We start from the raw sequence: 14,059 nt of genomic DNA on the forward strand, positions 1-14,059 counted from the left end.
TGGGAGGTTAAATGGCTTGCCCAAGGTTACAGAAAGTAAGCATCAGAGGCTTCAGATTAAGAGTATCCCACAAATTAAAAACAAGTGCAGAATATACTGAAGAGAACAGTGAGTTGAAGGCATGATGAGGTCTTGGCTCTAATTTAGGGGGTCTTACTGAGATCTATAGAACCCCTAAAAGGTTTGTGTTCAGATTTCAGAGGGCTCATGAACTGGAATGGGAAAATTTATCTCTTTATTTTTCCTAACTTCTAACAGAAATTTTAGCATTTCCCCGACTTATTTAATAACATTTTTTGTAAAGAAGTCTATTGGTTCTACCAGCTTGCCCTTGAGGTACATGACACACAAAAAAAGGTTAAGAAACCCAATTCTAGTCCAAACTTTGGTATAAGCAAGTTAAAGTTAAGTAACTGCACATCAGAATCAGGTTTGTCCTTTCTAAAAGGCAGTTAACTGGTCTCTATTTTGATCTCTAGGCAGATTCATTTTTAGAGATCCTTTACATTAGGAAGTTCTTCCTTCTTTTCAGCTAATATCTGTCTGTACTAGATCTGGTTCTTCTTAGATTAAATGTAATCCTTCTTCCACATAGTAAATTTCAGTGGTTGAAGTCAATGATCACGTTCCCACTAGAGCTAATTATCAATTCCTTCAACTAATCTTGTAGTAGTGGAATCTACCAATTAGATACTTAGTCTAATGCCTCATCATGGAGTGGAGATCATGGTTTTGCACTTAAAGGTTCTGTAAGTGTTTCCTAAGCTCTGGCAGGTCCCAGTAAGCAGGAAGGGGTATCTGATTATCTGCCTAGCAGACTACTATGTGTTTTCTGTCCAAGGGCTAGCCTAAATTTGGATTTAACTTCTGAATAGGTTGGCGAATAAGCAATGAATTTTTCATGCAAGGCTATCTATAAAGATGCATCTTGTAGAGATGCACATCTCTATAATTAATTTTCCTACTAAACTTAAAGTCTGTCTACTCAAAAGAATATGTAAACCAGTAAAATCATAGATTCTTGCAATAATTACATAAAAAAGGGGGGGGGAAAGCACTTAAAATTCTGTGGTCCACTGATTCTTCATATGTAAAATGAAAGGGTTGAATGAGATACTAACACCTTTTACAGATAAAAATTTTGAATTTTCTATTAGTTATACCTTGTATAAGTGGCAGGTAAGTACCAAATTGTACCATAATCACCAGCTGACCATGACATTATTTACTGAAACATCTAAATAAAAGTTTGCAAAGCTTTCAGTTTATAAGTAACAGACAGGGAGATGGGAAGATTAAATTTTTTTTTTTTTAATAAATGTGCTTTGTTCACAAAAAAAGTGAAAAAAGGACAACATCAACTCAAACATACATTATCTGGTGTGCTACCCTCCCACTCCTTGGCAACCATGGTATAACCACACCTGATCTAGTCATGATCCTGAAGAATTCAACCAAAAGATCATCACTTGCTTTTAAAACCCAATTATTCAGACAATCCTGCACTAGTTAACCATGCCTAGAAGGCATGACTCCCCCCCCCTTGAATTTTTCACACCCAAATGAAATCATTCTGCAAAGTACCTATATAATAAAACTATTAACTTTTTTCAAAGGCTCCTATATAGCATAACATATATCCTGACCACCAAGCCATAGGAATGGATTAATTTCAACACTTAAAACACTTACATGGCTTTTGTGGAGCATGTATTGGTTTGAATTCTGTGCCATCTCTGAATAAACAGTAAATTCAGAGTACCAAGTGATATTCATGAATTCAAACACATTTACACTAGATGGTAATAGGTTTGTAGACAACTTTAAAGTACTAATTAAAATACACCATGCACACTTTGGAGCATAAGCAAAATCAGCAACATGTGTAAACAATTTAAAGAATGTATAGCACCAACATTTTAGCTGTAACATAACTGCTGACTCTAAGGCCATGCTGACATGAGCATCCCTCTCCCCCATGATATTTTATGTACTTTCAAAGCACTTTAAAACGTGTTACTTTGTTTTCTTTGCTCTTGTAACTGAGTTGAGCGAAATCAAAGAAAATGAATATGGCAGTGTAGGCACTCTGACCACAACGTAGTTTTGCAATTATCCTAAATTCAGCACTCCTTTTGGTTAGAAGAGATGACCACACAGAGCTTTACTTATAAAGAAAAGTCAGTCTTAATTTGAGTAATATTATGTTACCTAAAAAAGTGAATTATTTCAAATGATATTCTACAAATTTCAACCTACAGTATACATTTTAGAGAAATGACATTTTAGGTTAATTAAAATCTAATTTTCAGTAATTTAGCGTAAAATCTAATTTGAAATAATAGGTGTAAACAATCAACTGCTTACCTCTTAAAGGATAAACTTTGTATTTCTAAATAAAATTTGACATTCAATCTTAACTACAGCAAGTCACAATAAGCACAAAACAGTTCATATCAGAGTATAGAAGTGCAGTTTATGAATCTTAGGGTCAACTTATAGAAAATGCAGTCTTTTTCTTTTAAAGCAACCATGAAATCTGAAATTTTGATATTTCAGTGCAAAACCTCAGTATGAGGCATTTTTAAAATGCAATAACCACTTGAAAAAAAATCCACATAGTGGCACTCTTAAAAATGGTAGGTTATGAGACAGTTTCTGGCTGATGAAAATAAGGTAAGATGGACTAAATATTCCAGTTGTTAAAACTAGCTTGTCATCACCTAGACAATTTTTCCCTTCTTCATCTATTTTCTGGAAAAAAAAAAGGTATTTTTAAAATGAAGAAAATATATAAGTCCACTGCCATCTAACTCCAAGATAAGAAGCTCCTCTGCTAGAATACAGATGAATAAAAATACCAGACTATCAAAAAACAATTTTGTGATATTGTCAGGTGGAGTACTTTCCATTTTTTCTCTAAGATTCCAGAACTGAATTTCATCACTTAAATAAAAAGATGAAGACTGTAAGAAAGGTGATTGAGAAATCACAGTTCTTTTAACAAGTTCAAATGTTAACATAGTTGCTTTGGGTCAGTGGGGAGCAGCATATCACTGCCTAATTTTAAAATTCTGTATATAGTGAACTACGAGCCACCCACAAGTAATTACTAGAATATTTATGTACAAATCAATATGAGATGAAAATACTAATTGGGTAATTAGGTTAATGGAATTCATTTACAAAGCTTTCTCCCCCAAAGGTTTCACTTTGGAGTAAAAAATAATTTTGTCAAAATCTACAAAAGGATACAATGTATGATATTCTTGCTTGAATGTGATACTATGCCACACATTCCTCATCCCTACCAAATTCTGGTTGAGCTTTTTATAACAGCAGAAGAAAAGAAACCACAATAATTATTATTACTAATATCCATAAAGCACAGGCAATATTGGTTCATCAGCCAAAATTGAACGGAAAACAGCTTTCTGCTACAGACGATATTTTTGCTACCAAAAAAGAAAAAAAAATTGATAAGTGCGTCCAAAACCCCCCCCCCAAACAACCCAATCTTTTACTTCACATCAAATTTAACTTGTGAGTCAAAGTGCAAACTACAGCTTTCTATGCAAATACCTCAAATTTCCCCACTTCGTCTTAAATTCCAACAGTATTTAAAATTAAAAAACAAAAAAGGAAAACAGCAAAATGATGCTTCATTTCACACAACAGCACTGAAGAGAAAAATGTACCTTTCTATATTTTAGTGCTACAAATCCTAAAGACTGTAACAGTAGTTTCTGCTACACCAGGAGTCATTTTGCATGAAATTTTAAGCTTTTTGTATAAGAATAAATTTTAAAATTTAGAAGTAGAAAAAAATAGCAAACTCTGTAAACCTTTGCAATTTTTCTATGCAAACCGTGTTTTTAAGTACTGAGCCCATGTTAATATCTCAAATTAGTTTAGGCAAGAAAGGAGTCTTGACTGAAAAGGGCTTTTTTGCATTTATATTAACTTAAAAGTAATATGGGATCTTCTAGCTCATAGAAAGGAATGGAGCTTGCTTGACTTTCTCCAGAATCTGAGTCATATGGAGCATCAGGAAGCTCTGTGAAACTATAAGCCAGCTGTTCATCTTCTATATCAGATCGGACATAAGAGGAAGGATTAGAGTATTCCTCATCTTCTACACTGTTGAAATCTTGTGGAATATATAACATTCCTGGATAGTTCCTGCTAACCAAGTCAATGGTAGTTTTTAGAGAGATTTTCCTAAATGCCATTAGATGCATATGAGAAAATTTTGAATACTTGAAACGTTTAAAGCCTAGAGACTCTATAGCAATCTTCCAGCTTTTCATCATCATAGCATGTCGGTTCTGATGGGAGGAGTCAGGAGTGATGATGAGTAACAGGCCATTTAATACTAAAAGTTCATGGGCTTTTTTGCAACATATCCACCGCTGATAAGGTGATGGGAAATAAGAAAGAAGGAGAGAAAAAACAACTACATGAAAAAGCTCTCCAGGAAGAGAATCAATTGGGTTTTTTAGCTGTTTCAAAAAGGCATCTATTGTATCTTGTGCAAGTTGGAGCGGCTGCTGAAGCTGCAGGTTCAGGAAATCGCATTTATAGACACTCTGGGAAGAAGAAAAGTAGAACAAATTAAGACTTTGAAAATGACTGTTTTCTCAGAAATTAGAACAATCATGGAAATACAGTTTTCATACTCCATATTAAAGCATACTTTTACCCACTCCTTACCCCAAATTGTCATACATTCAGAAAAGGTATTATACCAAATCTCTGAACATTCCCTAAATATTATGTGAATCTGTGTGACTTTTAATTTTCTTTACATATCTCAACCACACTCTGCTATACACTCTTGGGTAAGAATATGAAAAGGTAAGAAAATTGCCAGAAACAGCTAGGTTTACTTTTACTTAAGCTTGTATTATCAGGTCATAAAGTAGAATAAATTATTTGGGGTCATTTAATAATTTCTTTAAAGGCTTAGAAACAATTTATTTAAAATTTCTCTAGAAAACAAATCATACCTTTTAAAATTCAAAAAAGAACTTAACAGCCTGGAATATTGAATCAAATCTAACAACTTAATAGGGACAAAGTATTGAACTTGGATTTAAAAAAATCAAACACCCAAATAGAAGTAGTGGGGGAAGATGTGATTAGGGTAGAATTACTTAAGAGGTTTCAGCTGATTGTGTTCAGAGAGTCAGTAGTGAACAGGGCTACCAAAACAGTAAGATTTCATTTGTGGGAATAGTGTCAAGACTTTGGGAGGTGAGAGTCCCATTGTTGTCTACTTTAGTCAGATAACAACTAAAATGCTATATTTATAACTAGGTGTTACACCTTGGGGTATATCCAGAAGGGCATCTATGATGGTAAAGGGACTTGAAATTACATCATGTGAGGATCACTTGGAAGAAGGAGAAAAACAACATGGAGATAGAATGGGAGGCATGTGATAGTTGTCTTTAAAAATCTAAAAGGTTTATGTGGGAAAAGGATAATATTTGGTTTGGGGGAACAAATAGGAAAAACTGGAATCAATGTTAAAAGTTGTAGAGCAGTAAATATAGGCACAAAACCTGCTAACTTTCTGATAGTTATTAAATAATAGATTGATTTCTGGAGAGCTAAATAAACACACACCCATTTAAAGAACAAACTGCTTCAGCCTTTTATTACTTCATTAATTATGTAAAAAAGCCAACCACTTATTTATATTGCCTAGAATGATATGTCTTTCCACCTGAGAAAGAAATGAGCAAAAAAGTCAAGACATGGGGCAGCTACGTGGCACAGTGAATAGAGCACCGGCCCTGGAGTCAAGAGGACCTGAATTCAAATCTGGCCTCAGACACTTGACACACTTACTAGCCGTGTGACCTTGGGCAAGTCGCTTGAAGTTGCCCTTCAAAAAAAAAAATCAAGATGGAATTCTCTAGAAAAACAAAAAGGTCTAGGATTACAGGGGTCACCACTAGAACTACAGATAAAATAAAAGGATTTTTTTTTGGGGGGGGGGAGACTGAGGATGGAGGTAATTTAGACCTTGGGTCATAGGATCACAGATCTTGTGTTGGAAAGGACCTCTGACACCATCTAGTCCAATGGCTTCCCTGCTAAGAAGACAGAAACCCAAGGAGGTTAGCAAAAGCTAATATTCAATACTATAAATTTAGTTTTAAAAATATTGCCAGTTAGATATATAGCCAATATGCTACTTGCTTTTGTTGCACAGGAAGTGTACTTACATGTTTAGGAAGTAGTACATTTTAAAATATATTTATGAAATATGTAAGTGCAAAAACATACAAAATAACTGATACCTCCACAGCAGGTACAATGTCTATGCCAACAGTCAGAAATTCTTCAAATTTTAAAAATGGATTAAAGCAACTGCCAACATCAAGTAATCTGATCTTTCCTGAGGGTTGTAGCAACCTGAAAACAGAGATGATAAAAATTATGAATTGTTGCTTACACATAACATTTTGACAATTATCTGCAAATAAAAAAGGAAAACATGTAAATAAATGTGGCCCAAATGATATGAGAAGGTGGCCAGTCCATTCTTTGACCATTTATATTTGACAAAATGTATGCAGTGCATGCATCTTTTACTGTAAGTTGTTTTGGTGATACAAAAAGACCAGAGTTATCCATTTCTTTCTCAATTTCTTTTAGAATTTTTCTCTACTATCTCATTTTCTAGTCTATGATATATGTAGGAAGTCACAAGATACCTAAGGAACAGGAAAAACTCTTAAAAAGACCAAAAAGATCACACACGTTACCATTTTAAAAGGTAACCAAACTTAGCTAAATTCACAAATGGAAATCTACTTTAATGAAAATACAGAGATGTTATCCCAAATCAGAAAGATGAATGCTTAAAGACAACAAAAATAAAAACACTGGTACAGATGCACACAATTATTCCTTTTGTGATTTTTTTTGTTTTTGCAAAAAACTTAAGTGCACATAAAATGAGATAAAAATTGGGGGAAAATATGGTACACTTAATGATTTTGTTTAAACTTTGTCTGGGAGAGCCTAAGTTTAACTTTGGAGGCATGCTGTTGCTAGAGCATATCTTCTATTCTATGGGGCTGATAATATGATATGTAATTTCCTTAATAACAGTGTTGGTTATGTGAAAAAAAAGTCAGGACAGTAGGGTGAAGAAAGTACGGTAAGACCTGGGTTCAAATACTACCTGTAACCGAAATGTTAGCTAGAAGGAGTGTCACAGAAACATTTTTGAAAAGAATGACTCCATTTCAAGTTTGTAACGAACATGCCAAATACTTAAATATGTAAAAAAAATCAACCGTGAAATCTGGTAGTGGAAGGCTTATGATGCGCTTTTCCGGTTATCTCGATCAAATGCTTCTGTTGTTAATGGCCATATGTGTTTTATGTTATATAACAAACACCTGACAGTGAACTTGAAGATACCAGTATAGTGTTATAGTCATAACCACATATACATTAGCTAAAAGCTGAATGGTTGAGTTCCCCCTCAAAGCAAGTTATACCAAACTTAGGCTGCCATTTCTAATCATGAAAGAAGATTCATGGCTACTATGCAGGCCAAGTATAAATTCTCATGACTCAACAATCTGTGTAATGCTTCCTTCTTTCTGTCAACATATTGTTGATAAAAGAGGTACAAAAAAACTGTTTTCTGGAGGGGGGAAGATAAGGCAATTGGGATTAAGTGACTTGCCCAACATCACACAGCTAGTTAAATGTCAAGTGTCTGAGGTCACATTTGAACTCAGGTCCTCTTGACTCCAGGGCCGGTGCTCTATTCACTGTGCCACCTAGCTGCCCCCCAAAATCTTAAAAAATAGAAATGGTCTAATGGTAAAAGAGTCACAAAAATTCACTGGAGAAAATAACTCCTTAAAAAGAAGAGTTGGTCAAATGAAAAAACAGGTACAAAATGTAAATGAAGAAAATGATTCCTTAAAAATTAGAATTTGGCAAGTGGAAGCTAATGATTCCATGAGACTTTAAGAAACAATAAAACAAAGTCAAAAGAATGAAAAAATTGAAGAAAATGTGAAATATCTCACTGGAAAAACAAATGACCTAGAAAAGAGATCAATAAGAGATAATTTAAGAATTATTGGACTATGTAAAAGCCATGATCAAAAAAAGAGCCTAGACATCCTATTTCAATTAATTACAAAGGAAAACTGTCCAATTATCTTAGATACAGAGGGTAATACAGAAATTGAAAGAATTCACTATCCCAAAATGAAAACTCCCAGGAATATTATAGCTTCCAGATCAAGGAGAAACTATTACAAGCAGCCACAGAGAAACAATTCAAATATCATGCAGCAACTCAGGTTCACAAAAGATTTAGTAGCTTCGATGTTAAAGGAGCAGAGGGCTTATGAACTAGGATTACAACCAAGAATAATCTGTCCAGAAAAACCAAGTACAATCTTTCAGGGGAAAAAATGATATTTAATGAAATGGAGAACTCCTAAGCATTCCTGATGAAAATATCATAACCGAATGGAAAATATGGCATTCAAACAGAAGACTCAAGAAAATCATAAAAAGGTAAACATGAAAAGAGTAATCATAAGGGATTCAATGAAGTTAAAGTGTTTACATTCCTATATGAGAAGATGCCACACATAACTCCTAAGAACTTTATCACTATTAGAGTTGTTAGAAGGAGTCTACATAGAAAAAGGACACCATTGTAAGTCAGTTCTGTTGGGATGATAAAAAAAAATGTAGCGCTGACAAAGAGGAATGCACTGGGAGAAGAGAGAAGGGAGAGGCAGAATGGGGAAATGTTTTTAACATAAAAGAGGCACATAAGGAAGCTTTAATAGTGAAGGGACATAAACGGTGGAGTAGCAGGCAATGCCTGAACCTTTTTCTCACTGAAATTAGTTCGGAGGGAAGACTATTTATACACATACTCAGTTGGGCATAGAAATCTATCTTACCCAGTAGGGAAATGAGATAAGAAAAATGGGGATAAGGGGAAGAGAGAAAGAAAAATGATAAAAGGGAGGGCATATTCTGATCACATTAGTGATCAGAAGCAAAAGAGGTTTCTGAGGAGGGACAGGATGAAGAGAGAAACAGAAAATACACAGTAAACAACAATGAATGTGAATGGGATGAGCTAACCCATAAAATGGAATCTGAGAGGAGAACGGATTAGAAACCAGAATCCAATGGTATGTTGTATACAAGAGATACATTTTAAAAGAAACAGCTGCTTTAGATGCTGTTTCTGCAGCAGAATCTATTAATCTTCAGCTGAAATATAAAAGGTAGCAGTCATGGTCTAAGACAAAAAGCAAATAGACCAAATTAAAAGAAATAATCAGGGAAACTACATTTTGCTAAAAGGTACCACACACAGCCAAGTAATAAGAAAAAATTTTGTAGTTTCTCTGATAAAGACCTCATTTCTCAAATATATAGGGAATGGAGACACATTTAAAAAATAATAGCCATTCCTCAATTGATAAATGGTCAAATGATATGAACAGTTTTCAAAAAAAGGAATCAAAGCTATTTGAAGAAATATGCTCTAAATCACTACTGATTGGAGAAATGCAAAATAAAACAACTCTGAAGTACCTCACACCTATCAGAAATGACATATGCTGATGGAGATGAGGGAAAATAGGTATATGAATGCATTGCTGGTGGAGTAGTGAACTGGTTCAACCATTGGGAAATATCCTCAAAGGGTGTAAAACTGTGCATACCTTTTCCAGCAATAGATCTGTACCCTAATGAGATCTAAGAAAAAGGAAAAGGGCCTATATGTGGAAAAATATTTATCGCAGTTTTTTGTAGTGGCAAACAATTGGACATCAAGGAGATGCTCATAGATTGAAGAATGGCTGAATAAGTTGTGGCATATGATTATGATGGAGTATTACTATGTCACTGAAATGTGGAGGGGGCTGGTTTTAGAGAAACATGGCAAGTCCTATCGAACTGATATAAAGTAAAGTGAGAAGAACTGCAAGATCATTGTTCAAATAAGAGCAAAGTTGTAATAATGATCAACTGTGAAAGACTTTGACAACTCTATTCAATACAATGATCCAAGACAATTCCAAAGGACTCATGATAAAAAAACTATCCCACCTCGAGAGAGAACTGATGAACTTTGATCACAAATTGAAACATAAATTTTTCACTTCTCTTTGGCTTTGTTTTGCAAATATGGCTAACACGGAAATGTTCTGCATAATTTCACATATATAATCGATATATTGTCTGTCTTCTCATTGGGTGGGGGAGGGAAAGAATCTGGAACCCAAAATTTAAAAAGAAAAGAATGTTGAAAGTAAGTCATAAATAAGTTTTTTAAAGCCTTATTTAAAAAAAAAGAGTTCATGCAGCTGTTAATTATTTTAAGCATGTTCTTCACATTCAGCTTTTGCTTCAGGAGGAATGAAAGGAAAAAGTATTAAGTCCTTGCTATATGCCAAGCTCTGTGTTACATGCAGGAGATGAATATAGTAAAATAAATGAGTCCCTACTCTCAGGTAGCTCATATTCTAAACCTGGTGAGAAAGCATATATATAGGAGGGTTTCTGCTACAAATCATAAAGGCACATTGGTATCTGGCAATCAGTGGTGAAGCAGATGGTAATACATCTTCTTTTAATGTAACTGCCACTGATAAACCACACCTGTTGAATCATTTGACAGTGGGGAAAACATTGTTTTGTTGGTTGTTGTTTAATTAGCCAGTTAGGTGTTCTAAGGTATTAAGATACAGCCTTCTCTTTATGTCTTGCCTAAAGGATACCTAAGTATTTAAAGGTATTGCCTTCATCCACTGATTCAGTGTGACTTCTAGATTCAGGTTTAAAAACCTTCAGTCTCAGTATTTTCCTGGTGTAAAAATTTTACAATGGAATCGTAAGTAATCATTGGAGAAAGATTCCACAAGATGAAAGAGCTATTTGATTAATTTTTCAGCAGTGCCATAAAGCTTGTAGCTTGATACCTAGCCATGTACAGTAAATGATTAATAAGATGTTTTGGTTCCTCCCCCTTTTAATCTGCAGGTCACACTTAGATCCACTTAGGAGATGATAATGGGTTTAAGGCTAGACAAAATCACAATGGGTTTTAACAATCTCTCTGAAAAATGATACTGTTTTATATGAATTATTCTTGATACAGTGTTGGTGTTATATTTTAAAAAGAGAACAATTTTTAAATGTGAATATCACATACTCTAGCATTCTCATTATGCCAGAATATCTATTTCACATGTTTAGAGTGAATAAGCTATCAATGTGGCTTATTATTATCCTCATCAATATTAAGGTGGGTACACCGCTTATAAAGGTAAGTGCAAAAGGTTTTAGTAAATAATAGTAAGGAGAGGGAGAAAGTCAAAGATCATGCAGAGGTGATCATGACCGTATTACTAAATAGATATCAATATATATATATATATGTATGTGTATGTGTGTGTGTGTATATATATATATATATATATATTTCATGAAAAGAAACCAATTTCAGGAGAAACCTGTTTCAGTTCTGATTTTCTGAGCTTTTGGTACCAGACAGACTACTAGGTGGAGATACAGGTAGGTAGATGGAATTGGGGAATTTTTATCTTGGAGAAGCTAGAATGGATACAGAGATCTGGGGGGGGGGGCATCCTCACAAGGATAGTAGTTGAAAAATGCTAAGCACTTAACTACTTAAAAATAGTTCTGGGGAATCACATGAGTATTTTATAAAGCTACAAGATAACTATGCCTATGAATAGTATTGTCAACTTCCTACAAAATTATCTTAACTTGGAAACTGTTTTAAATTTAATAAATTTTATTTAAAAAAATAAGTAAAGTACTTAACTGGAGGAAACCTTAGGACAGATACTAAGCTGAAATTGTTAAGAATACAAAAGATCAGTGTGGGAGAAATAATGGAAGAGAATCAGCATGGAGACAGACTTTTGGGAAAGCTTTATGCCAAAGAGGTGGGAAAAGAAATAGAAACCACTAAAAGAAGAAAAGAAAGGTTAAAGAGGTGAGAAAACTAGGAGGACTATGTTACAGAAACCAACATAACTAGAAAATATCAAGGAAGAAAAGGCTGTCAACAGCTAAGTGCCCTAGAGAGCAAAAGGCTATAGACTAAGAAAAAGCTATTGAATTTGGCAATTAGGTGATCAATGACCCCTGAAAAAGCAATTTCATGACAATGGTGAGCACAAAAGCCATAAAGTAGGAGTGACTGATGACAAAAAACTAATACATGGCTATTATTAAAAGGAAAGGTTAATTTTTATTAGGTTGACCTCTAAATTATTTCTAAGATAAAACAGGCATGAAAACTGATGACTCAATGATAAATTATGGACAAGTAAAGAGCTGCTATATATTTGTCTCCATGATGTTTAAATATGTATATCACTGGTACAGACAGAAATTACCAGCTAGAAAGCACTATCTCTTGTGTTTCCAGAACATTTAAAGAAGTTGATTCATTTCCAAAGCTGGAAATTTCCAAAGCAAAAGTCTTGAAAACATAGTTCCATGACTTTCATGATTTTTCTGTTCACTATCAGGGAGAATGGTTAAGAAAATGAATTATATTTTTAGGTTAAAGTGTTTACATCCAAGACAAAGAGAAGTAACCCCTCATATTCAAGGTAAAAAAAAAAACTATTTTGATATGGAGCAGCACAGATCTGATTTAATAATCTAAAAATATTCTCATCTATTAAGACAGTGTCAAAACTTCTTGGTAACCAATAACTTAAAAAAATATAAATGGATATATTCACTAAAGTAGTGTGAAGAGTTCATAGTAAAATTCTGCCACCAGTTGGCTGAGAAAGACTCCCAATGATAAAAAAAAATAACGGCATGTCCAAAAAAGCACTCATGATTCAGCAACTGAGTTATTTTGGATAAATAAATCTTAAAATCTTGATAATATGCAATAATGGAAAGCAACAGAGAATCATCAGATTCAGACATGAATATACTAAATTAACTTCTGAGTTAACTATCTCATCTTAAAAATAAGAAAACTGAGGCTCAAATAGACTGACTTGCACCAGCCACATAACTTAAATGTGCTAGAACTATAATCCAAACACAAGTCTTTCAACTCCAGTGCTCATTAAGACACAGCTAGCTGGTACAGTGGATAAAACTCTAGTCATAGAGTCAGGAAAATTTAAGTTCAAATTCTGCCTCAGGCACTTATTAGCTGTGTGACCAAGGATAAATTATAACCTGGTTTCCTCAGTTTCCTCCACCAACAATCCAGAGTTGTGAAGATCAAATGAGCTATCTATAAAGCACTTATTAGTAAAGTATCTGGCACATAGTAGGCATTTAATAAATGATTGTTTCTTTCCTTCATTCCATAGACCTTATATTCACTTATATGTGAATGAGGCATATTTAATGTCTTGGGATTTCTTTTCAAACCATATAAAAGTTACAAAGCACAAGTTTGTAAATATTGCTGTCTTCTTTCAAACCTTGGATGCAAAGATCTTCCTTAATTCTATTAAGATCTGAAATACTGTGGTCCACATAAAATTAAGAATTTTAGATTTAAGCATTATTTTCATGTTTTAAAACTTTTATAGTAGTCAGTTGAATTCTAAGAATGAGAATGGAATCACAATATGGTTTACATGATTGATAATATTCTTTAACAGTTATTATCTTATTTATCTTCACAGGTCTTGAGGCAGATGGGGTAGATATATAATCTACATTTTACATATAAAGAAAATGAGGTTCACAGAATCCAAGAGATGGAAGCTACTTCTTGAGTCAAGATCAATCTAAGAATCCTTTCTACAGTATTTAACCAAATGGTTATCCAGTCTACTTCTGAAGACCTCTACTGAGGAGGAAGTTACTTGTTTTCATTATTAGGAACATAAAATGGGCACTACTGCTCTTGGTAAGGCCCCATCTAGGTACAAGCAGAATAACTCTAATCACTCTTCCACACAACAATCCTTTAAGTTGTTGAGGACTTAACATTACAAATCTTCCCTTGTCTAGGATAAATATT

General features: G+C 34.0%; 1 protein-coding gene across 1 annotated transcript in view; it reads right to left on the reverse strand.

The window, feature by feature from the left end:
• Positions 1–2,363: 2,363 nt before the first annotated feature.
• SAMTOR (S-adenosylmethionine sensor upstream of mTORC1) overlaps positions 2,364–14,059 on the reverse strand; it is a 60,190-nt gene continuing 48,494 nt past the window's right edge. Inside the window, exons 4-5 of the mRNA XM_069107047.1 lie at positions 6,312–6,426; positions 2,364–4,589 (exon numbers count right to left, since the gene is read on the reverse strand). Of these exons, the coding sequence (XP_068963148.1) occupies positions 3,960–4,589; positions 6,312–6,426 (745 nt within the window). The 3' untranslated portion in view covers positions 2,364–3,959. The remainder of the gene's footprint in view (positions 4,590–6,311; positions 6,427–14,059) is intronic.

Source organism: Petaurus breviceps, unplaced genomic scaffold (assembly GCF_028583685.1).
Source record: "Petaurus breviceps papuanus isolate PSGF00001 unplaced genomic scaffold, PetGlider_PUasm1.0 84, whole genome shotgun sequence".
Lineage (NCBI taxonomy): Eukaryota > Metazoa > Chordata > Mammalia > Diprotodontia > Petauridae > Petaurus > Petaurus breviceps.